The 26,762-nt window shown below is 27.1% G+C and overlaps 3 protein-coding genes across 6 annotated transcripts; 2 read left to right on the forward strand and 1 right to left on the reverse strand.

Annotated features, from left to right (window-relative positions):
• Positions 1 to 10,190: 10,190 nt before the first annotated feature.
• Positions 10,191 to 12,953, forward strand: LOC105365184 (pre-mRNA-splicing factor 38B). Of its 4 annotated transcripts, XM_011503282.1 has the most exons (7): positions 10,191 to 10,307; positions 10,527 to 10,672; positions 10,921 to 11,204; positions 11,440 to 11,603; positions 11,680 to 12,072; positions 12,298 to 12,543; positions 12,616 to 12,953. In XM_011503282.1, the coding sequence occupies exons 2-7, from the start codon at positions 10,657 to 10,659 to the stop codon at positions 12,677 to 12,679; spliced, it is 1,167 nt and encodes a 388-aa protein (XP_011501584.1). In that variant the 5' UTR covers positions 10,191 to 10,307; positions 10,527 to 10,656; the 3' UTR covers positions 12,680 to 12,953. The 4 variants fall into 4 exon arrangements, with proteins under 4 accessions (XP_011501584.1, XP_011501582.1, XP_011501585.1 ...); XM_011503280.1 differs by lacking the exon at positions 10,191 to 10,307 and having other exon boundaries at positions 10,314 to 10,672; XM_011503283.1 differs by lacking the exon at positions 10,191 to 10,307 and having other exon boundaries at positions 10,314 to 10,672; positions 11,452 to 11,603.
• Positions 12,954 to 18,643: 5,690 nt separating this feature from the next.
• On the forward strand, positions 18,644 to 23,419 carry LOC105365185 (pantothenate kinase 4). The gene is made up of 12 exons (XM_011503285.1): positions 18,644 to 19,132; positions 19,459 to 19,753; positions 19,937 to 20,120; positions 20,186 to 20,278; positions 20,355 to 20,517; positions 20,614 to 20,804; positions 20,874 to 21,154; positions 21,220 to 21,372; positions 21,462 to 21,549; positions 21,627 to 21,831; positions 22,276 to 22,603; positions 22,815 to 23,419. The coding sequence occupies exons 1-12, from the start codon at positions 19,024 to 19,026 to the stop codon at positions 23,080 to 23,082; spliced, it is 2,358 nt and encodes a 785-aa protein (XP_011501587.1). The 5' UTR covers positions 18,644 to 19,023; the 3' UTR covers positions 23,083 to 23,419.
• Positions 23,420 to 23,787: 368 nt separating this feature from the next.
• On the reverse strand, positions 23,788 to 26,438 carry LOC105365269 (zinc finger protein 888-like). Its single transcript, XM_011503384.1, has 7 exons — positions 26,196 to 26,438; positions 25,221 to 26,101; positions 24,954 to 25,151; positions 24,613 to 24,803; positions 24,348 to 24,517; positions 24,136 to 24,275; positions 23,788 to 23,791 (listed from the first exon to the last, which is right to left on the reverse strand). The coding sequence occupies exons 1-7, from the start codon at positions 26,349 to 26,351 to the stop codon at positions 23,788 to 23,790; spliced, it is 1,740 nt and encodes a 579-aa protein (XP_011501686.1). The 5' UTR covers positions 26,352 to 26,438.
• Between the last annotated feature and the right edge of the window lie 324 nt (positions 26,439 to 26,762).

Consider the following 26,762-nt stretch of genomic DNA (forward strand, 5'->3'; position numbering starts at 1 on the left):
TAAGTAATATAAGAAAATTACTTCCCTATATTCATTTATTTATATTAAATACAACTGACCTATTTTTAATGCGAAAGAAAATTGTGTGTATAATTTAAAGGTCCAAATAAGCATAATGATAAAAAAAAAAAAAAAAAAAAAAAAAAAAAAAAAAAATAAAAGTATTCATTATAAATATTATTAAGCAAAAAATTGACCAATAACTTTTTTTACTTTAGTAGAAAAGTATATTAGTGATATAATATTCAATATCTGATTGATTAATACAGTTTTTACTTTCTATTTCATATTAGAGAATAAATTATGCATTTATACGTAGCCGATTACAAGTTTCTTCATCTTTTCCTCGTTAATTGTCCGTAATTGAAATTGTACGATTAAAACTGCTGTTAAAAAAAAAAAAAAAAAAAATTTTAATTTTGTTTTACATAACATTTTCAAAAAAAAATGATATCCACTGTCCACTTTCCATTCCATATTATATCATTATTACGTGGACTTGTGCCCAATGCTTTGATCCTTAAGAAAAAAAGTATCCTACAATTTATTCATCCCCATATCTCGTGTCTCAACTTATATTTCCTTCATAAGCCAATATTCTTTAAGCTTGAAAGTCGAATTTAATTATAAATTTACATGGGAAATTACGTATAATCACTTGAGAAAATTAATAATTCATATCAAAGTGCTGAGTTTTTTATTTTCAATGTAAACATTACGAATATTATTAACAAGCTTCTAGAAAATTGACGCACTTCAAGAAACGAATTAAACTGTCCTAGCCAAATAAAGCCGATTCTCTTGCTCCGTTTGTTTGGCAAATCGCTTTAAAGTTCTTTAATGAACCGATGTAAAACGATAACACAAAATGCGGAATATTTACCATATCAATTGACGCGAATTATAATTTTCTTCCCTGTCTCGTGACGGTTACTGATACTGATTTTTTACCAAATACCAATGAGCGAAGTTTACCTTTCAAGCGTTGGGTGCTGTAAGACATTAACAACACTCTCAACAACCCCATCATATGCGTGACAGATGACGGTGTCGAAATAGCTAATTCCTTCATCAATGATTTCATGATCTAGGATTGTAGGTAAATATCCTCGTCTGCAATATCCACCAGGTGCCATCCATCCGAATCACTTAATGGTGCATGTGGTGGCTTTAAAAACTGTCCATTTTCTCGAAATATAGACTCTCGTAAAAATTATTCAACATCGCAACTACATATTTATATGTAATAATAATAATTTATTTAGAATTACTAAGCCATATCGGCATATTCGTATTAGTATATCCGTAAAACTGTTGAAGCGAAAATTGTTTTTCATCGACAAATTCCGAACTCCGATGAACACTTAAAATTTCCAAATAATATATTATTTAAGGAATATATGTCTCAAGTTTCGCAACCTCCGTCGAAATTATTTTATACTAAACAATATCCTATGGATACTCGTAAAAAATAATATATATGAACAAAATGTATATCTTGTAGCTTTCCTCTTCTTTAATTACATACAAAAAATATATAATAAATAGTAATAAATTAAAATCGAAATCTAACACAATTGTGTTTAAATATTTAATCGTTGTAATGACTATTTGTTTATATAACAATCGATATTTCATAACAATTTTAAATATAGTATTAGTAAAAAATTACGGTATTAGTAAAATTGCTAAAATGTTATTTACTTTTTAAATCAAAATCATTGTTTAGATAAAAATTGTAGAAAAATTTAGAATAATTTTTACAAACAAATATGGCGCAAAATTATTGTAATTTTTAGTTGCAAAAAATAATGTAAATCCCGCAACTGTTATATTAATGAATTCATATATTCAATTTATTCATGTAATCGCAATACTATGAACTAGGAACTTAATTTTCTCATCGAATATTCAATATATTTATATATTATTATTATTATTAATTCACTTTGCAAAGCAACTAAGCCTATTCGTTTTATATAAATAATTTTACCCGCCATACTACAGACATTTCTTTCTAAATGTTTGTCTTATTAGTACGATTGTGATCTTATAGATATTATTTGTTCAAATAAATTCTTACTAAATCTTGTTTTTTTTTTAAACTTATACTACAAAATACTTATAAACCAAAAATAATAATAACAGCATTATTCTAATTTAATAATAATAATTAACGATATTTTATATATTTAACAATAACAAATAATTTTATACTATTTTAATAATATACGATGTTAATTAAGTATGAAACGCTTACAAACTGGCTATAAAAAATTTTTTTTCAAACGTCCATTTTATAACTTTCATTACTAAAGTTACCGATCATTTTAATTCCTATTTTTAATCAAATAAAGTATTTAAGCATTTTATGCTTTGGACTAGAAGGAACACGATGTTCTTGTCGTATATACTTTCATAATAATTACTAACGCACGTACATCATTTATACATAATAATACATTTAGAATAACGTATTTGATGACCATGACCCGAGGTCTTTGCTTAAGTAATACAAATTATTAATATCAACTATTTTTAAATTTCAATCTAAGATATTGATATCAATAATTTTTCTAAACGATAGACCCAATGCCAGCGATTTTAATTCTCTTTTTCCTCAATCCAAACTCGTACGTATATATCTATGTCCCGAACAAACGCAATAATTGTATTTTTAAATCTAATATTTTCAGATACGTAGTAAATTTAGGCATTGGAGTAAATCAACAAAAAAAGAGTATAATAATTAAAATAAATATAAATACATAAAAACTTAAAATATATTATAATTAAAAACATTGTATATATAAATATATATATATATATATATATATATATATATATATATATATATCATTACATAGGACTTGTAATTCTAATAATATTTGGTGGATTGACAAATAAATCTGCAATCATTCAATGATTATACGAATAAGCACATGTACACTTTAAATGCAATAGTAATTATATATTTAGAATTTTGAAAAAAATATTGAAAAAACAGTTGGCTAATAACAGCTGATTCTAGAATTTGTTAACTTTTATAGCAGTTTTAATACGAATTTTTACAATGACAATACGATTAAGCATTTTTCGATTATAGTTTATAATACAAGTAACATAAATGTTTGCCATAGAAAAAATAATAGAAATAAAATTAATCGTTTTATACAAAATACTAGCTCTTTTATTGCAAAAATTGTTATTTATTATACTTTTCGATTGAATACAAAGTATCTATCAATTATGCAATAAATGCATGAATTTTTGTTATTTTTCATGGATTTTAAACAAGTTTATTATTAAATTCAGACGAATGGGCGTAAAAAAAAAACAAAAAAAAAAAAACTATTTAGTTTAAAATATATATTACATCAATTTTATACGATAAAAAGTTGATTAAGTAAAATATTAAAAAATACAACTTGAAAAAAAAATCTATACTAACAAGATTAATATTTAAGGAAAATAATCGGATCATCCACGATATTAGAATATTAAATCAAGAAGGCATTCGGTGATATCATCAATTCTCCTGAAAATTTAATAAGAAACAAGTCGGAATATATCATTCTTCTCCGTTTAAAAACTGTAGTAGAAGGTGTACAATAATAACATACATCATTGAATCATTGAAATGAATGATTATATTACCAATGTTAATTTAGTTTAACGAGTGTCTACTATATCAGCAGTAATAACCTAAATTTATTATATTTAATAAATTAATATGTAATTATATCTGCTGAAATCATTTTAAAAAATTTGATAAAATTATATTTTAATTTTTTATGCTACAAATAAGCATACAGTAACGACAAATCCATGAACCTTCGAAATGTCCACTTCACTTATTAAATCTCGATAAATTCGATAAATTCTATCACAACATTATCTAAAGTACTTATGAAAAATGATAAACGTATGCTCCAGTTGCGGAATCCCCTGTCGCGGATGCAAGCACAGGATGAAGGCTTTAATTAATGAAAAAATGAGCCGATCAACTTCACTTTAATATTATTCAATCCCACCTCATATGTATTAGAATTCTACGATTTTTATTATATGTTGTTTATTAGTTTGGCAATACCGAATCATCTTCAAAGCTAATCTACAAATTTTTAAATATTCAGGGAAGGAGATTTTTTTTTATCATCTCTAAGATAATTATACCAAATCATTGTCATTTTCGTAGATGCGTATTAATGGTCATATTAATATTATTAATATATAATGTAAATAAATTATATAACATAATTTACTATTATTATTATTATATATTACCAAATTCACGTGCTATAACTTTGATAATAAATGGCTTTATATTATGTATGTAAAATTAATTTTTTACATTCTAATTAACTTTATTAGAAAATTATTAATTGTTAAAAAGATTTGACTAGATGTCAGAATGAATTTGTAAAGAAACTTTCAGATAAAAAATTATCGTTATTAATAATGAAAACATAAATTACTCCACTGGCATTTCTTTAATATATAATTTAAATTACTATGATTAAATTGCTTTATCATCAGCACTTTACATTTAAGAAAAATTATAATAAAATAAAATATCCTCTGCTTTCCTTTGAAAAGTCAAGTTATGGCAAACACATTGGTGTATTTGATTCTTCATTATAAGAAATAGTGAAAATGACGTATAAATAATGTAAATTTATTGTAAATTTTGACACAATTTTTATATATTTATCGTCACTATAATTTATATCCATATGATAAAAAGTTAATATGACGAGCGGTTAATAATGTGAATTAATTAATATTCTTGATAAAGCTTTGTAATATCAGAAAAAATATCGGAATTACAACGATTCTTTCAATCAATCATTACTTACATCCTTCACTTTTCAATAATTTCTTTATAAAATTGTATGCAATATTTTATGCAATGTAAACACATCGTAATATAAAAATAAAACTTATCACCAGAAGAACAAAAGAATAAATTACTTATCATAAGGAACGAATTTCTGTTAAAAAATATAAATCTATTATCGCTAGTAGAATATTTTTTTTTTTTTTTTTTTTTTTTATTTCCAGATTTTTCTCATTGTTCTAGCTTTTATACTCATGATTGTATATACTTTCATTTTTTGTTACAGTCGTCATTTTTCTACTCAAAGAATCCTTAAATCAAAGATGAATTTGTTCTCCAAATTTAACAGGACATCCAAATCATCTATTATTTATCCAGTTTGAATCTTCTTTCGTGTCAATCTTGATGTCATAACATAATTTATCTTTAACTAACACGGTTTTATTATCATCTAAATTTAAATTGAATAAACTTTATTACAATATCGCAACGAATAATTATAAATTAGTTTAAACTAATTCATATTGTATTTCACAGTATGCAAAAAATATAATTGCATAAATTATCGACTAGATGTTGGAAGTTACTCTCTACTAGCTCGTCATCCATGCCAAGGCCATTTTTAATTTCGAAATGACGTTCCATCGTTCTTTGGTGTACCTTTTCCTTGCGCTCTACCACAATCTAACGCCAAATAAGATTTTGGGTTTCGGGAGAGAGATGAGATGAGCTATCAACCCGGTGACCAAATTAAAATCAAATTAAGTTGGCAAAAAATGTCGTCGCCGATAAACATCTTTATCATTAAAAGTCCACTCGATGATACAGATTGTCGTCAGCCATTTTTCGGTAAAACCTGAAATTGTTGCCGCTCGTGAAAGTGATCATTATCCTCTCGGTACAACAGACCATTCTCATCTTCTGCAGATTAACGCGATCCCTGAAACAAAGAGTCAAACAAAGAGTCATTCATCATGCCCTGATATAAGGTACACCCATCCAGTTTCCTTCATCACACTCTTCCTGTCTCAGTCGAGTCTGTTCCAGAATAAGATGTTCTGCTGGTAAAACAAGTTTATCGAAGAACTCATCGGTCTCGTTGATCTACTCATTCACGAAGCACAGACGCGGCTACTCGTAATCATTTTCCTCACTTTTCCTCTTCGTTCCGTAGCAGTCGTTCCGGGTAGCGCTAATGGGCTCAACAGTGCGTTTTCAGGTCCTCGCCTCTTCTTCCGCAGTCACTACGCAATCGAATGACCACTGGATACATGTAGTTCCGCTTCCAGTGGCCCATCTGACAATAGCTGAAGTGGGCTTGTGGCGGTGAATCCTTCGTGATATTCGTCGGAATCGATTCTAAGCCCCCCAACAATGTGCCTGTCTTCTTAATTGGCAGCGGCGACCCTTTGCGCTTCTGCCCGTCCGACGAATCTGCTGAGCGACAATACGATTTCTCAATGATTGGATTCACGAGTTCTCGAAAACTTCTCCAACCGCCACTGTTCGGGATTGAATAGAATGGGCAGTGATTGTAATTTCGCCGGGAGTTGGACTGCATTTTCTGAAATCATTGAAAGCGTTCAAGAATACTGTAGAATCATTGAAGTGCAGCCGAAGTCAAAGTTAATTGGATGAACATAAGTAATCAAGCAATCCAGCATATTGAATTATTTTTTAATTGCAGCTTATTAATATTATGAATTATACAATTAATCAGATGTACTTTTATACTACATTGTTGGGAGCTTATATATTTATTTATTGATGTCGGCTTATTATTACAATACTATTTCTTCTGGTTAATTTGTATTATCATATAACTGGCTTATTTTAATAATAAAATTTTTTTTTTAATTATAACTTATTTATATGTTAGAAATGCATAGATTGACGAATCTATGGATGAATGTAAATTAATATGTGCACTAAATATAAAGAAATTTTAAAATCAATAAATCAAAGGACAATATACATCATTTAATCTAAAGTAACTCTAATAAAGTAATGCAACTTCTTTGACAAGTGCATGGTGGTTTACTCTATCGAATAATTTTGGTAATATAAATATTATACTTTATTGTAAACAAGCAACATCATTTGTTATGTTACAAAATTTTAATAACGAATTATAATTAACGAATGATAATATACGTGCAAATTACAAGAAATGTAAAGAGAGAAAGAAAGAATATGAGGAAATATTTTAACTTTAATATAACCATATGACAATATATAAAATAATAATAATTCTACTGTCTTCACGTATAATATCTGAAATTAATAAAGATGAAGAAAAACGCTGTCACTTTCCCTTTATAAGTGTGTAGTTTGAACATTATTTTATCGCAAAATAATAAGTTCCACACTTACCAGTAAAATATCATTTGACATATTTACTTTTCCCTTTTTCAAAACATTAAATATTCTCTTCGTATATATATATATATATATATATATATTTGTTTAATGTTGTTTATTTACGAATTAAAATAACTTTACAAGAGGTTAGAAAAGCAATGGGACGAAATATACCTTTTTACTATACGCCATATAGATATGGAACTTGATTGATCCAATGCACATTCATATTACGTAATAAGTACAAAGTAAAGTTATGTTTAAGCGTGCGCGCTTAATAAAAGTATTTTACTTACGATTACATATGTACATATAAAATGAGGCAAAAATTGAATTAGGTTTGAATTATTTATGCGGCAATTACATCCATGTTACTGCCTTTTCTTAGATGGCAAATTTAGTGTTATAAAGGAATTGTTGACATTTTAATGCGTAAAAATAAAACGAAATAATTATCACATATTTTTATTTATATACAATAAACTACAGAGCACTATTATAGTACAATGTAAAAAAATATTTATATTTAATCTGTTTCATCTACCGAAGTTAAATCAGGTGTTAAGCACAAACAATTTAACGTAAGTCGTGATTTGAATATTCATATAAACGAAAAATTTTAAAAAGTAAATAACTCTTGCGCAATGTTGCACAATATAATAAATACTAAAAATAACATTCAACGCTTCTTATTTATAGAACTTTTTATAGTAATGGTAACTTTTATCCAATATATTTATTTATTTAAAATTATATTGGTATAATGAAGAATTTGTTTAAATTTATTTAATAATTGTCATAATGAACTATAATATTTTATCAATAAATCTCATTTGACAACATTTTTTATAATAAAAAAACATGTGAAAGTAATTTTTTCATACAAGCCTTTATACGATTATTAAATTCTTACGAAATGTATTAAATAAAATAATCCGAGTAATAAGATTTCTGAAATTTTATTCCATAAAAAAACAACACATTTGTCTGTTATTTAATAAAAAAAAAAAAAAAAAATAATACATATATATATATTAAAAAAAAAAATGAAGTAACAGAAGCATAATATTAATATAAAACATTAATAACTTTTTGATAATAAAAATTATTTATTTAATGCACTTAACGTTAAAAAAATCAAGAAGGTATGTTTTGAAACATTTTTAATTATTTCTTTACGATTAAAATTTGTATAATTTTAAAATAAAAATAAATAATTGCTGATTCTGTTGCAAACAGGAAAATCAAAATCTTGGTAAATAAATAAATACACATATATGTAAATATTAAAAAGAATATTAGTGTTAAATCGATTGTGTAATTTAGTCAATATTACTAAAATACAAAATTATTTAAGAAATCATGTGTCAAGAAAAAAAAATTACGTTAATATTTTGCTTAATATTATAACATATATCACTAAAAATGTGCTTTACATTAAAATAAATTAAATAAAAATAATAATAATAATTGAAATGCTTTAAACAGTTTTTAAATAATTTTATTGCAAAATTTTTAAAATAATAAAATAAAATATAATGTTACAATGATAATTTAATGATATAATTTTAATTATTTTAGAGCATGAATATGCATGCACAAATTATCGATTTAATTATTATAATTAGTGAGTTAAAAAGCAGAAAATTTTTAATTGATTAAAGCGTATGTATATAGACGATTGTCGGAATTTTGAAATATGAAACTGAAATTTTGAAATTTGATATTGTTTACCGACACACTTGCATTATTAATAAATTGTAAAAATAGATATTGATCGTTTATCAAATCACTTACAATAATAATGCAACAATTAGTAACGTTACAAAACCTTCTAATGTACATATAATATACACTAACCGCAAAAACCATGTTAGGCTTTCAACATTTTAATTTATAATGTCAAATCTATTTCATATTAATGGTTCATAAAATAAAACAATAAACAGAATGCTATTAAAGCACGTAGTAATATACACATTATTATATTAAATATATACAAAGCGTACGCACGCATATATGCTTAATTTAATAATGTTTTTAATTTTTATAAAAATAAAGCTCTTTCAAGCGTAAAGTGCTTTTAAATACTCGTAAATTAACATCGATTGCATGTTTCTAGCGAATGCCAGAATAAGCTTCAACATTTATACGTTGATTTCGACTTATATATACGTATAGAATTTATCTTTTTTGAAATATAAAAAAAAAAGTACGATATTTTTTTACCTGTAATTTGCATCTTCGTTTCAATCGATCGGTAATTATTTCACGTTTGGTTTAGTTTGATTGCATTTAAGTAAGTTAAATTATTCTCTATAATAAAGAACGCATACGTTAACTTATATTGTAAAATTATTTTTTATATAAGATTCATATAAGCTTAGTTAAATATTTCCGATAAAAAAAATTCCAATTAATTCACAATTGGTGCAACGTTCTATATCGAATGCTTATTTTCAAGATTAATGGGGGGTTACAAAAATTTTCCTACTAAAATAGTATCATTTTCGGACAATCAATTATAAAACTCATGCCTTGATGTAGAGTAAAAAAAAAACAACAACAACAACAAAAAAAAACAACAAAAACAACAAAAAAAACAACAACAAAAAGAACAACAAAAAAAAAACAACAAAACAAAAAACAAACAAAAAAAAACAAGACTAAAACTACAGATGCAATCAACCAATAGAGTATCTGCCCTCTATAGAATTAATCGCTACGATTCAAATATAATTTTTCCCCACGTACGTACGCTCCCTCGTGTACACAGACGAATGACAATGCCCTTATTAATTATGCAGCACCTATTCTTAATGAATAATAACATATATTTAGAAATAATCAATTAATGTCTGACGTATCGATATAAGCATAGCGATAAAATTTGACAATCGTATATCTCTTATGCGCTTTGGCATTGCTTGCATCTTTTGCTCAATTTAATATTAAACATACAGGCTTAGCCATATCGCGTATGTGTTAATTGAACAATAATGAGGAATAGCAGAACGGAACGTAAGTAGAATTCACAGGACTTTGGAAATGAACAAGAGATGTAAAACGACCTCTAGATATTACCAGAGATGCTAAGCTAAGGATTGTGAGTAATCTTTTTTATTTTTATTGTTACGTTTTTAATTAGGAGTGCGGAATGCAAATATAGCGATAAAGTAAATAAGGTAAAGCATGAGATTGAGCGTTGAGGATGCAGCCTAGGTAAAATCCGTAATATAAGATAATAGAGTTAAAGCATCCAAGAGGTGACTGGGAAAGCGAACTCGCAAGTAGTAAACATTAAATGCTTTTATTCGGTATCGAGGGCTGCGGTGACTCTGGTCCTCTGCTAGACCCTCCAACACGGCTTCGAGAGCAGCAGGAAGAGGAGCTGCGACAACGAAGTACTGTTGTCCATAGCTTGTACGAGACGAGCGAGACTTTTATAAATCCCGATGGACGCTACAGACGGTAAGTGCACGTTCATTCTCGAGTATCACAAGAGATTGTTGAGGACAATTTTTATATTGGATGTCGATTGTAACTAATGAAGTGCAGCGTTGAAAACTTAACCTCAAAACTGCGGGTCTACAGTTATTAAGGCATTGTTTAGAGACGTTATTAGTTGGAAATTAACATTTGTTTGTCGTTTAATGAAAACTCGAGCATTATAATCATGTCACTTTGATGTTAACCGATTTTCCTTATTTGCGATTAAGGTTCACCATGGAACAACTCCAGTGGCTGCGAAGAGGAGCGCAGACCAGCCCAAAAAGAGGGAAAGAAATCCAATGTTCTACCTCTATGGGGGAACGAGCGTACCATGAATCTCAATCCACTAATCTTAACAAACATACAATCTTCGCATTATTTCAAAGTCAACTTGTACGAGCTCAAGACGTACCACGAGGTTATAGATGAAATTTACTACAAAGTTTCGCATTTAGAGCCGTGGGAAAAGGGCAGTAGAAAAACAGCTGGTCAAACTGGCATGTGTGGAGGGGTAAGTATCGTGGAATAATTCTTTCTCTCTCTTTTTTTTTTTTTTTTTTTTTTTTTTTTTTTTTTTTTTTTTTTGGTACTATTATTATTATGAGTTTACATTGTTGTTACGAGAGCAAAAAAAGTTAAGCAAGAGTAGATAGTCTTTGTCAATTGCAGAAAAGCATACACTCAAATTTAGCGCTGACTGCAATGTGAATGAGATTGATTGACTCTTGGGGGGGGTGTAAATTTAGCGGTTTATGCAGGTCAGGGGCGTTGGTGCGGGAGGTATTGTTTCAACGGCATACTGTCTGCTCTATAAACTCTTCACATTAAGACTGACAAGAAAACAGTTGAACGGATTGATCAATCATCCCGACTCCCCGTACATTCGAGCATTGGGCTTCATGTATATTAGGTAAGTTTCAAAAACATATAATTGCTACCGCAAATTTATTTGCATACAATTTTGATTTTTTGTCCTTATTTGAAAGATACACTCAACCACCTCCAGACTTATTTTCATGGTACGATGATTACTTGGAGGACGAAGAAGAATTGGATGTGAAAGCAGGTGGTGGTCAAATTATGAAAATGGGAGACATTTTAAAACAGTTTTTAACAAAACTAGAATGGTTTTCAACATTGTTCCCCAGAATACCAGTGCCTATTCAAAAGGAATTGGAGCAAAGATTGGCAGAAAAATTTCCACATAATACAGGAAATTTGAGAGGGTCAAAACCATCTATAACTTTAAATAATCAAGGAAAATATAGTAGTAGTAATAGTAGAAAGGATGATGGAATAAGAACTCAGCAGCCACGACACATTCCAGATAGTGAAGTGCAATGGGGCGAGGCTGAACGAACGAGTTACTGGCGTGCCAGGTGCGTCTACGTGGTATGGCAACAATCGCGTTACTAAATTCAAATACTATTAAATGGATTTGACATCATGAAGCATTCATTAAAGAAAGTCTTTCAGAATAATTTTCTTATTTATTTATTCTTTTTTTTTTTTTTTTTTTATTTTTCTTTTTCCCCTATATTTTGGCCAATTTCATTTTAATTTACAAATATTTTAAATATTGTTCGTTGAACGTAATTTTTCAGATCCAATGAGGATCGAAGGGATAGACCGAAAGGCCGTGACAGTAGAGGAAAGGATAGAATTAGAGAACGAGAAAGAGAAAGAGGTAAAGATAGAGATCGCGAGCGTGATCGAGAGAAGAACTATGGACGATCGGAGAGCCGCGAAAGGACTCGTCGTTCCAGAGATTATAGAAGTCGAAGTAGAGAAAGATCCCACAGAGAACGAAGTAAGGATCGATATCGCGATCGGGAAAAACATCGAGAAAGGTAATTGGTAATTTTCATTTTAAATGGCATTTTTTAATGAATAATCTGACTCGTGTGTGCATTTAATTGTAGGCGAAATTCACCATTAAATGCCTCTGAACTTTCACGAGAAAGAGAGCGTCAACGAAGAGCGTGAAAAAAAGTAGGCAGTTGAATCTGTTTGAAATAAAAGTAAATACGTTATAAATATTACCAACTTACATCAGGAATATACAACATAACTGTATTGTACAGTGAAATAAGAAATGAAATTGTCGAATTTGTAGGAGTGATAAACTATATAAAGGGACATAATAACGCCTTTAATATTTCATACTTAAAAAGCTAGTATTTATATATAATACTAGTGTAATGAGAAAATCGTTTTCACATATATCATTTTATATTTTGAATGAACTTTTTCATTAAGACCATGATAATTTAAATACAAAGTCAAATTCAATAGTAAAATTAAAATATGCCGATAAAATAAATAGAGCAGATACTTATGTAGTTCATATGTTTTTATAAATTAAAATTGCCATCAACATAAACATAATTTCTTATCTAACTTGATTATCCTATAATTTATATTTCTCTAACTTTTTAGACTAATTACACTCTAAATAATGTTATTTCTTACTTTGGATTATTGCTCAGCCCATAATTATAGATATTACTTCTATCTATATAGTAACAAAAAATATATATATTTAATATTTTTCTGAATATTACTATCAAATTTGTATTCTAAAAGAATAAGTTGTTAAGAGAAAGAAATTATTTAATTGTTAATTACATTCTGTAAATGTAAGTTATAAATTTGTATATACACTATCTTAAAAAAAAACACAATATTTTCAGCGGTTAAAAAAAAAGTAAAATTTGCGATACAACTTTTACAGATAAATTGGATTTATTTTTTATTTTTCTTTATTTTTTTTTTTTTTGTTTTTTAATAAAATTTTTAATTTTTCAACTGTTAAACCGCCAATATATTTTTTGTAGAAATTTATTTTATGTAATACATCAATACATCATACTAACTAATAGCACCAATTAACACTAACATTTTTACTTTTCAATTTTTCTTTTGTTCTTTTGAAATTGAATTAATTGTTTTTGATTTGTACATTATTTTAGACATAATTAAGCGTAAGAAAAATATCAGTAGAAACATGTTAAGTATAAAATGATTGTAAATAATTGTAAAAAAAAGTGTCACTTACTTTTGAGAAGAAAAAAAAAAAAAATATATATATATATATATATATATATATATATATATGCCTCGAAAGGTTAATATCAGTTTGAAACAAAACAAAAAGCTAATGCACACGCAACAGCTTAACATTTTCAAATATAATCAATGTTATTTATGTAAATTGCTCTTTTACCATTTATAAAAATACTTTAGATTTAATGCTATGCAAAAATTTCCAAAATATTACTGCTATAAGAGATTGTTGGTAAGTAAATATTGATATATGGATTTGAGTAAAATTAAGCCAGGTCAACTAGTGATAAATTCTGAATTATAAGTTTATCTGTCAAAATGACATATTGAAAGCTTTTAATGTATACATTTATTTCATTAATGTAAACTGTGCTTAAATTCACCTTGAGTCGTTTATTATTATTTATCATGATTTTGCAGAAGTAGAAAATACGGTAATGCAATGCAATGTTAAAATTTCGCGACGAAGCCCGATTCAACTGTATTCTACGTTATTTGCTTGCCTTAGTAGTCCTATGCAAAATTAATGCGATGGAATATAAATATATAAATATAAATCAATGTGTCGTATATAAAGATGGGACTTATTTTGGTCAGGAAATCCACGTACAGGTCAAAAAAAAAAAAAAAAAAAAAAAAAAAAAAAAAAAATAGCCAAGACCTCGAATTTCCGGAGATTAAAATATATTGCATTTAAAGTTATCATCAGTCAACCGTCTTGTAATGAACGGAAAATTCCTATCGTCGACTGTTCCAATATATAATAGTGATTATAGGTAATCGGGTAAAACACTTGGTGATCTCGCAAGAGTCTCTATGATCATTTTAACGAGTTGCGTTACTGTGTAAATACTCGCGTTAGCGGGGTTTCATTGTAATCAATTGTCTGTACACATGGATTGCGCACACATAAATCAAGTGGTAAATTAGCGTGGAAAAGTGATCTTCTCTTGTACAGATACACAACCTTTAACTATGGTAATATGAATTTTTGCTCCACTATAATGTTGACAACATATTGAGACAAAGAGCTAAAGTATAAAAGAGACGTTATATATTTCGATAGGTAATAATAAAAAGTTGCAGTCATTTTGATTCTTAATTTGTCATTTTATTTTACAAGCCAATGTTTAATTTTCCATAGGCACCTATGATTGTAGGAAATATTTTTGCTGTAATTAATGAAAGGTCCGATGAAAATGTGCCAAACAACTACAAAATATTGTAGTGAACAAGAAGCGATTAATAACTAAGACTATACAGTCAAAATTAAGCAAATGATTAAAGGATATTAAGATGATTATTGAAATTGCACATGAGTCAATGCAGTAATAATAATATAAATAATTATATATAAACAGATAATCAATAATGTATAAAATATTGTGTAAGTGTAATCGATGAGAATTTATTAATCATTCATTTAAATATATTTTATACTTCACAATTACCCTCATATATATATATATATATATATATATATATATATATATCTTTTTTTACTAAATTGATTCATTATTATTGCTTAATAATACTATTCGATCAAATAAATTTTTTACACACGTAATAATATTGTTATAGCTGATGCTCGTCGAATTTTAAAATTGGCTTATCGTCTTCAAAATCCTGATCATAATAATCGTAAGTTCATTTTTATCATGTAACTCTCAAACAAAATGATAGTAACAATAAATTTAATGAATCAAATATATATATATATATATATATATATATATATATATATATATATATATATGTATGTATGTATGTATATATATAAATATAAATAAAGCGCTATATCGCTATCTATTTTAATGGACTAATTATTTTGATTTTATTTTTAAACTCTATTGGTTAGACGATGTTTAGAATAGTTTTTCTCTAATCGGTAAAAAAAGATCGCACTTAAAAAAATTTTATAATAAATTAACAAAATAAAAGTGTATCACTGATAAATCTATTTGGAAATATTTTCCATCAATTTTTATAAACAAATTTTACAAATGAATATGGTTAACTATAAGACAAGTTTTTGAAATTAATCGGTAAAAATAAGCGATAACAAAATAATATTTTAAAATAAAAATTACAAAATTCACTTGATAGGTAATATATACTTACCAAAAAAAATTCTATCATTCAACGTGAGTCTTATTAAATATAATTGTATAGGCTTAATTATTAAATAAATCATTTCTGAATCGGTAAAATTAATGAAAATTAGAAATGTACGTCGAATGTATTTATTTGTATTATATTTATATCTATGCTACCAAATATTATAAAAGTTTTTAATATATGATTTCTTTTTATTATCCCCATGCAATTCCATCAGTAATATTCTATATTGTTTAATGTGAAATTTGCTTTGAACAAACGATTTGACAAAATTGGTGAATTTATCGTTAATAGTGAATTTTTTTCATTTTCACTTAATATAAGTTTATTTATTAACATTTTAGATATTATGTATCTTTGTAATTTCTATCTGATTTGTAAATATGTGAATACGAATACAATGACATTTATTATTGGAATAATAAGCGTATACGTTTTCGCAGCAACAAACTGCGATATATCGGTCATGTTTTTATCAGAAAGTAGCTGTACAAACAGTTGTTAATTATTTATTGAAATTATGATAAATGATTGTTGTGAGAAACTGTATTTCAAAAACATGTTTGTAGATTAAATAATTACGTGTTCAATTTAAATAAGATATTGGATCTACTAGAACAAAGTTAGATAAATTCTAAAAGTTTTATTCTCTATTCAACAGTCTTACATTTATTATAGAAACGAGAATTTTTATACAATGTTTCTTACTAATTTCTGCTTTACTCGAATACGATTAAATCAATTTGTTTTACGTGCTTAACAATTTTATCGATTCTATTTATAACTAAAAATAACGTTATAGATAATTTATTATTAAAATATTATGCATTTTGTAATAAAAGTATTAAATATGACTTAAAAATAATTTACCACTATTAAGTTTTTATGTCGATGCAAAGCAATGCAATATTTAATTTTGAAAAATATTTCTCGTGAATGCAAGATTGTTTGGTTAATAAACGTAATGAAACATTATTTACTATGATTTTGTTTTATTTCCAAGATTTTTAATGAGTAATTTTTGTTGGGGTTTAAAAATTTCAAATATTTGAAATAATTACTTTTCTTATATTTATATTAGAAGGTGCTATAAACGCTAACAAGACTTTTATATTGTATAATGAAAATGTATAAAATAAAAAAAAATATTTTAATTAATTGATAATACAGCCAATTAGTAAGTGAAATTGACATTTTTGCAGAAATATTTCAATTTGTATCGGTGCTTTATTATAATACAAAATACTTTTATAAAAAGCTTGTAACTCAAGAAATATTCGATCGTATGCTTTTTTTTCAATTTACTTTACAAAAATAATCATTGTAAAAATCATGTAATTGCTACTATTTTACTCCATTTATCATATAAATATCATTATTTACGAGTCTTTTATTATCATTATTTACACTGATAAATGTTATTTATTTTTACTGTGGAAATTTTATGAAATTGTTACTGCCAATATTAATAATGTAGTTTTTTTCTATATATTTACACGTGTAATAAATATTTAATGCAAAGACCTATCATTAGCATATACAAAAAAAAATCAACTTTTTTATTAATCCAATTGGTGAAATTAAATGTGTAAAAACTTATCTTATGTGTAAGGATGTATTTTTGAAATGTGCGAAATTTTAATCGTTTCATTTCTAAAGTAAAACTTTTACTAAAAGTAATTTTTCTAAATCTATAAACTAAATAATAAAATGAAATAATGTATAATTATTACCTAAAATCGTATGAAATATTTGATACGACGATTTTATTGTTTCTTACATTATAAACATAAAATTACTTAATTGTAACTGCCATGGTACAAATTCATTCGGTACGTCAGATTAATTTCATATAATGATAGGCACACATTTGAATAAAGAGAATTAAAAAACCTTTATTATTCGAATGTTCTAAACACAACATTAACGTTCATTGGTTTAAAAAAAAAAAAAAAAAAAAAAAAAAAAAAAAAAAAAAAAAAAAAAAAACGTTAATTTTTTTTACTTTAATGTTTTACTTTAACGATAATTTTTACCAAATTTTTATCAAAATCACGATTAAGTGTGAAAGAAAACAATAGAGGCTATAAGTAAAGATGTATTATAGGAAGACGAGCACGACGAGCTTGCGCAGAATAATCTTAAATTCGGCTCTAGTTATTTGATTTTGTACAAGGCATTTGCTTTTTCTTATGATTTACAAGTCAAAATGGCGAATTTGGTTAAATTTTTTATTGACTTAATAAGCATGACCGGTGGATAATAATTAAGCATTATATTTGTTCTTTCTTGTGCGCGTCTGTGTCGTAACAGGATGTCTCATTAATGTAAAGAGAAAGTGCAACGAAATATTGTAAAGAGAAAGAAAAAGAAAAAGAAAAAGAAAAGAGTACTTTTTTATTACTATTAATTTTGATTGTACGCAAGAGGAAATAACGTCCACGCTTTCTTACTTTGTTATTGATGTGCATTCTTCATGCAACAAAGATTGAAAAGTCTGTGTAAATTGGTCGATATAAGGTGCGATCATCGATGCTAAATTGGATAAAAAATTTTTATTCCAATAATTTGAAAGATAATGATATGCTTACTAGCTTATACTCAAGTCAATCAAGATTTAACTTGAAATTAACAAGAAGAAAAATATATAACGAACGTATGTATTTGCCAGTAAAAATCATAAAGATAAGCATTACAATCAACAGATTAAATTCATTAAATAGATAAATACATAGGGTATTTAAAGAAAAAATTATCCTCGACAAACCTGCTACATAATAAAACTTTAATACAATGAAATAAGGTTAGCTTTCTTGTAAGTTTATTTATACTGATCACGAACTATCTAATGATAAGATGAGTTGCAGTTGTAGCTTGCAATTATGAATTTAGATCTCTCGTGCAAATGAGCGAGTACGTTCACCGCCGTTCTTCAGAGGACATAAAAGAAAAATGTGTAAGGTAGCACTTTTAAATTTCGTATGGATAGTTTTTTTTCTGAATTGAGCGCTAGTTGATATGAACTATTTAGTTTAGCGATAAATTTATAAAACAATCGAAGCGCGATATCAACGAGTCAGCAAGAAGCAATAGCGCTGGAAACAAAAGTTGAAAAAGTAGAGAAGTATTTTTTTAAATAGAGAGAAATGGCTGATACAAGCAATGAGACTTTTCATCCGCAGAGTATTAAATTACCAGCTGCGATAGAAATTTTCGCAAATTTGAAAAATGCTCGAAAATTTGCAATTGACATTGGTAAGCTAATTTTATTGCTATTTCCTTGCTACATGTTACAATCTTTAATGCTTGCTATGCAAATTTTATTAACAATTTTATTTATAAAGAAATCCGCTTATTTACATTTATTTTAAGGTTAAGAGGCACATACCACAAACAATGAATTTATAAAAGTAAATTAAAAAATTATTTTTAACCCAAAATTATTTTTTGTTGTTGTTGCTGCTGTTGTTGTTTAATTAATAATAATTTAATGTAATTATTTAATAATTGTAAGGATGGAATATATATTTTTTTTTTGTCACAGTATCGTTAAATAATGTATTACATTTCTTTTTACCTAGGCTTATCGTTGACGAAAATTGCCTATTATTCCACAGTAAGATATCGTAAGGCACTTTATCACGATGCAGAAGAAACAACAATGACAGTGGATAATTGTAGCGAAAGCGCTTATCAAACTTTTGAAGGCAATAGACTTCATTTTGTTAAATTTGAAACATGTCATATAGAAAGTTGCCTTGACTTTGTTAAAGCGAATTTAGTTAATGTTGAAAGGTTTCAGGGAACAAGTATTCAAGTTACAGGTGGTGGAGCTCACAAATACACTAAATTGCTTCAGGATAAATTAGGAACTCAGTAGGTTTTTATTTTTTGTCAAACCTATTCCTAAAAAATATAATTTAGTCTAAAGGTAAAATGTAAGAATGATCTATAATTAGTGATTTCATTAAATTGCATTTTAATTAATTTATGATTTTAACCAATTTTCAGTTTAATTATGTGCGTAGCATTTGTTTATAAAAGAAATTTTGTTTACAGAGTCGATAAGAAAGATGAAATTTGCTGTCTTATAAAAGGTTGCAATTTTTTATTGAAAAATATATCTGGTGAAGCTTTTGAATTTTCGAGACATGCTAATCCTGAATATAAATTTCAAAAGGCTGGACCCAATATATTTCCCTATTTGTTAGTCAACATTGGCAGTGGAGTCAGCATACTTAAAGTATGTTTGTTACAATCTTAAATGCTATTGTTTAATTTTTCATCCAATTTGTTTATATTTGTTAGGTTGAATCTGAACAAGAATTCGAAAGAGTCGGTGGCACCGCTACAGGTGGTGGCACATTTTGGGGTTTAGGCTCACTGCTCACTTATGCTAAGGTTACTGTTATTAAAAGACAAAAGAAATTAGTAAGTACTTGTATAAATTTGGTTTAATATCTTATATTATTGTCAGGATTTCGATGAATTATTACAACTCGCTGAAACCGGAGATCATCGTAATGTAGATATGTTAGTTAAGGATATATATGGCGGGGACTATTCGTCGCAAGGTCTAGCTGGTGACTTGATCGCTTCATCTTTTGGGAAAGCTATGGGTTATAAAGAAGGCAAACAAGGTATAACTTAATACATATACAAGCAACCTACACATATTTCTTTTGTAATTTAATATTATATAATATTATACTGATATGATTTGAATACTATTTTAGGTGTGAAAAACTTTTCTGAAGCAGACATAGCGAGAAGTCTTCTATTTTTAATCAGTAATGATATTGGACAAATAGCTAGTCTGTACGCATCTAAACATAACATGAATAAAATATACTTTGGGGGGTACTTCCTACGCAACCATCCCTTATCAATGCACACTATCTCATATGCAATAAAATATTGGACAAGAGTGAGTAATTTATCCATTTAGTGTACATATTTTTATAAGTAAATTTCTCTCTATGTGCTATTATTCTAGGATCAAGTGAAGCCACTTTTTCTAAGACACGAAGGTTATTTGGGCGCGATTGGTGCATTTTTGTACGGAGCTCAACCTGAATCTGATAAATGTAGTTGGTTAGAGAACTATGCTGGATCATCGGGTTTTAAAAGTGAAACAACATCTGATCAATTGGGTATTCCAATTGATCAGCTAGAAATTGATCAAGCAGAAAATGTTGTAGGATTTTGTCCATTATTAGTCGATCCAGCTACTTATAATCCTGATACAACCGATCTTGCTCAAGATAAGGAAGCCAGGTATACATTTGAAGTAAATAATAAAATATCTTTGTCAGATGAAATTTAAATTATTAAATGTACAGGGACTACTGGCTTGGGTGTTTTGAAGAGTCAATGGATAAAGTTATTATGAGAGCAATTGAAAGTCAACCGGAAAGTCCAACTGCAAAAGATAGGGCAAAGAAATTAAAAGAAAAATACATTAATCGATTGCATTATCTTCATAAGCAACCATTGTAAGTGAAATTGATCAGTCAATTAATTGAAGTTAGTAATCAATTAATGTTAAATAGAAACAATTATTTAATATGTAAATGTTTTATAGTGCTTATGGTACATTAACGGTCCGAACACTTTTGGATACTATCGAGCACTGTATGAAGGAGTTTGATTTTCCAGATCCATATTTCCATGTAAATATTTCAAGTAATCCAAGTCTTTATTTTCTTATATAAAATTATATCTCATTAATAATTACTTTTTTTTTTAGCAAAAAAGGCAGGAAAATGAGCGGGCACTAAAATGCTTGGAAAGTAGACTTGACTTAATTGACAGTTTAGAAGGTTCCACAAAATTGGAAGAACTTATTAGAGGAGTATTAATTGGGAATATCTTTGACTGGGGAGCACAAGAAATCGCGACATTATTGGAACAAAATAACTTTTCCTTTGAAGATGCACAAAAAAAAATACCAGGTATTTTTAATTATAACATATATATACATATATATATATATTTAATTATAAGAATGAATTCTTTTTACCAATATTTTAATATTTGAATAAATATTAGTATTAAATTATAAACGTTTAGCTCGATAACTTATTCAATTTTATAAATTTATTTATCATTACTATGAATTTACTACAAATCATAGATAATATATTTTTACTGTAAATTGAATAAAAGCAGTGCTTTTACCGTAATAATATTTTACCGAAGTAATCGACGTCAGTGTTCAATAAATGTATGATTATAAAATATTAAAATATTTTGTGATATCGTAAAGCAGTTGATTTAATGAAATGTTAACGTATGATAATTAATTATACAATTGTAAATAGAGCCCTGTAAGCTCTTAAACAGGAATTTTTATGATTAAGAACTTTTTAATGAATAATACACCTTTTGGTATATAGAAAGACCTTGGCTAAAAGATAACTTAGACAATTGGATTAAGAGACTACACGAGGCGCCACCACATAAGTGCGCTGCGGTATTCGTTGATAATAGCGGCGTCGACATTATTCTCGGTATACTGCCCTTCGTCAGGGACTTACTGCAAAGAGGCACTAAAGTCATCTTATGCGCCAACTCTATGCCAGCCCTAAACGACGTCACATACCCCGAGCTTGTGGTCATTTTAAGAGATGCAGCTATGATTTGCGACGTTATAAAATACGCCCTCAACGAAGACCGATTGATGGCAATGGAAACTGCACAAGCTGGACCATGTTTAGATTTGAGGTGAATATTTAGTTTTTGTTTTTGTTTTGTTTCCATAATAATTTATCTGACATGCAGATAGGTGTAGTGTAATAGATTCACAAGCTCTTTGGTATGGTGGAGAGCGGCTATGATTTTTCAAAATTATTTTGTAACTTAAAACACCTTTTATAAATTCTTATCAATGTATAAAAGTCCAAAGGTCTTAAATAGATTTCTAATCCTCTTCCAGCCGACTGAACTTGGATCTTTGTCTGGCTATGATTAAACAAAATGTCGATCTCATAGTCATCGAAGGTATGGGCCGAGCGTTGCATACGAATCTTTACGCCAAAATGAAATGCGAATCGCTAAAGCTGGCTGTGGTGAAAAATCGTTGGTTTGCTAAGCGATTGGGAGGAGATATGTATGCTGTGATATGTAAATACAAGAGAGAAGTTGATTTGATTCCTCCGACACAGAAGCAAAATGTAAAAAAAAATAACGCTAGCAACGTGTAAGCGACTACCGTTGAGATAGTACAAGTGATTTCGGAAATGATTTTATTTTCATTTTAATTACAAACAAGATGCATAATTTAAAGCTCAAAGTTAGTAAGAAAGTTAATCGCTCTGTGAGAAATGCTCGATTACAATAAAACTGTAATGTACTATAGAATTGTGAAATTGTTTACGTCTTGTTTGCGTTCGGCTGCAACTATTTTAAAATTAATTTAAAATTTCGTATACTTTAATGGATAATCGATTTGAACTTTAATTTTCATCCGCAATATCTATATACTTTGTTTTCGTTACTGTTGTCACTGTTAATATTATTGTTATAGTAAATAATCCAGCAAAATTCTGACAATAAAAATTTCTTCATTAATATCATAAAAAAAAAAAAAAAAATTCAAATTTATATCAGTGAAGAAGATATTACTGCGGCAGTAATAAAGTTAGGGTACATTTACTGTGATATTACATTTCAATTACTATTATTATTATTATTAACATAATATATAAAATGTAAGAGACATAATATGTACGTAAATTACCTTTAAATCTTAATTACTATATAAGAAAATTGTGTTAAAATGTTCCTTTTTGTAACAATGCATAGTAAAAAATGGATTTTTTGATTATCGTATTACTTATAAGATTGAACTAGTCGAATTATATGTTTGGATTCTTAATCATAAATGTTTGTATGATTGTACATTTCTCTTATCTATAAGTGATTTTAATATACGAAATTGTTTTTATCAAAGCAAAGAATTAATACATTTGTTTTTTATTCGTCGATAACAATGTATATTATATAAGGATGACTTTTTATAGGCATTTTCCATTGCTTTAAGTTTTGTTAATTATGATATGCAAATCAAAATCAAGACAATGTAAATAAAAAATTATATATTTTAATAAATGATACATCATTGTATAAAATCTTGTACTTTTCACTTGGTCCAATTCATAAAAATAGTTTTTAATATATAAAATAAATATATTTTCTATATTATGATAGAGATTTATGTTATTTTGTGTACGGTTATTTACATTTTCAGTAAAATTAATTCGTCGTTATTTTCCTTAATAATAGTATTGTAATGTTTTCGTTTCATGTGCTTATTATAATTAGGCCAATTTGTAAACGAATGATCGCATACTTTACATTTGTAAGGTTTCACCCCGGTATGCTGTCGTCGATGAATCTATAAACAAATACAATTTTTTTTTTAACCAGGCATGATCATCGGATGTATTATAAATATGCAGTGACTTACTATTAAAGTACTATTTAATCGAAAGCGCTTTTGGCAATATTCACATTCGTAAGGTAACTCTCCTGTATGAAGTCTTATGTGTTCTTTTAATTGAGTCGAATAACGATATTCTTTTCCACAATATTCACACTTTGACGGTTTCTTCAACATATGGAATGCTAAATGTCTTTCTTAGATTTTTAAGAAAAAGAAAGAACTTAGTTTTGATCTTTTATTCATATTAAACATTCATATAACATTGTAACATACTTTCAAAAATACATACTTAATAATCTTTCAGTTCTAATAATCTTATAGCATATAGGGCATTTGATTTCTTTATTATTCTTATGAATTTCAATATGACATAATAACGAGCCTTTACAGGCAAACGATTTACTACAAATATCACAATTGTAATCTTTTTGTCCTGTGTGAATTCTCTGATGTGACTTCAAGATAAATTTAGACTTGAAACTGAAAAAAATTCAGAATAATTATAATTCAATAATTTTTATTAAAAACAAAAAATAAATAAATAAATAATACATAAACACTTTTAGGCACAAATAAAATTAATGCGGTGCGTAAATTCAATATGTCTAGACTATTGATATAGTTAATCACCTTTTATCACAATAGGCACAGGTATATATCAATTTGCATTCATCGGGAAGATGAGATTTTTTATGATTTTTAAGAGAACATAAATTTTTGAACGTTTTACTGCATTCGTTGCAATTAAAAGGTTTAGCATCCGAATGAACGGATGCATGAATTCGTAATGTCCAATTTCGCGTAAACGTTTTTCCACATATCTCGCAGCTGTGTGAATAATTAATTAAAACGATTAAGTATTAAGAAGACTGTATTATGAATTTGACTCTAACTTACGCATGTTTATTTATGGTATAATGTTTTTCATAATGTGAATAAAAATTTTTCAAAATTTTGTACATTCTCCCACATATGCTGCATTTAAAAGTCGGTGTTGAACAATTATGTTGCTCTTTGTAATGTTTTATTAATTCTTTTGCATATATAAATATATCAGTACATGATATACAAGGATAATGTATTGGCACATTTGTAACGTTATTTTCAAATTCCCATGCAGGAATTTCATCATAATTATCCATCCAAATTTTTGTATGGGCTGCAATTAAATCCATTGTTTTGGCATCATCGTAGTTACAGTTCTGAAGCAATTTAGCATTGCCATCATTGCAGCTAATTGATTTAGAAGAATTTTTTGTTATACTGACATCATTACAACTTGAATTTAGAGTATTTTGATAATTTTCTTGGATAAATTTGACAACGTTAATCTCTATATTTTCTTGTTTTAAATCCATTGGATTTTGATCTTGATATTTAGAAATCCTATTATAATCTTCATGACTATTTTCAATTATATATTCATCATTGCCAGTCATAGGCAATTCTGCAATTCTTTCTTTATCATCATCTTCATTTTTATCATTTAAAGAAAATGACTTTTTTTTATAAAGAAAACATTCTTGGGTTGTTGTATCTTGTTTCTCTTCATCAAGCGAATGAATTTCATCCTCATTTCTATTAAAATTAGTGCTACCATTATAAGCTTCACTTCCAGGTAATCCAATTTTAATTTTAATTTTAAATAAAGATTCATTTATAGCATTCTTCAGAATTGATTGTACCTTGGTACTTGTTAAAAACAAATTATCAAAATCATCCAGCTTACGAAAGCATTTATCACATATTATCTTTGGTAATAAGTCTGAATTTGAAATCTATATTATATCGAATAAAAAATACAATAAATTTGATTTTATAATTATTTTATCAATCAACACAATAGATCAATTTCTTTTTTTTTTTTTTTACCTCAATTTTTAGATGCGTCAAAATCTTTTTATTAATAGAATTTTTTATACCATCTTCTCCAAAAATATTTATATATTTATTACTAGCATTGCCACAGAGACGACAAATTAGTACTAATCTTGATACATTTTCAATAGGTGTATTTATCATATTCATTGTGTCATTATTCACATTATAGAACAAAAGCTACTGTATGTATAAATATAATGAAAGTAATTTTGATATGCACACACACATGCATATATATATATATATATATATATATATATATATATAATTTATATAAGGTTGTTGTGCTGCGCATACTCAGGCTTGTAGGCAATATAGTTGTATCGCAATTATATTTAAATATAAGCTTACAATTAGTCGGATAGAATTTTAATTCTAAAATTAAAAAATACTGATAATCAAAGTGCAAGCAATAATTTCAATTGGCTTATTTAAAAAATAATTTCTTATATCTATTTGAGTATAAAAAATAATGAAAATATTTCACATGGAATTACCTTTATTTAAAGATTTAAACTATTAAAAACCAATTATAAATGGCATTTGACAATAATCTGC

The sequence above is a fragment of the Ceratosolen solmsi genome, unplaced genomic scaffold (assembly GCF_000503995.2).
Source record: "Ceratosolen solmsi marchali unplaced genomic scaffold, CerSol_1.0 scaffold63, whole genome shotgun sequence".
NCBI classification, from domain to species: Eukaryota; Metazoa; Arthropoda; class Insecta; order Hymenoptera; family Agaonidae; genus Ceratosolen; species Ceratosolen solmsi.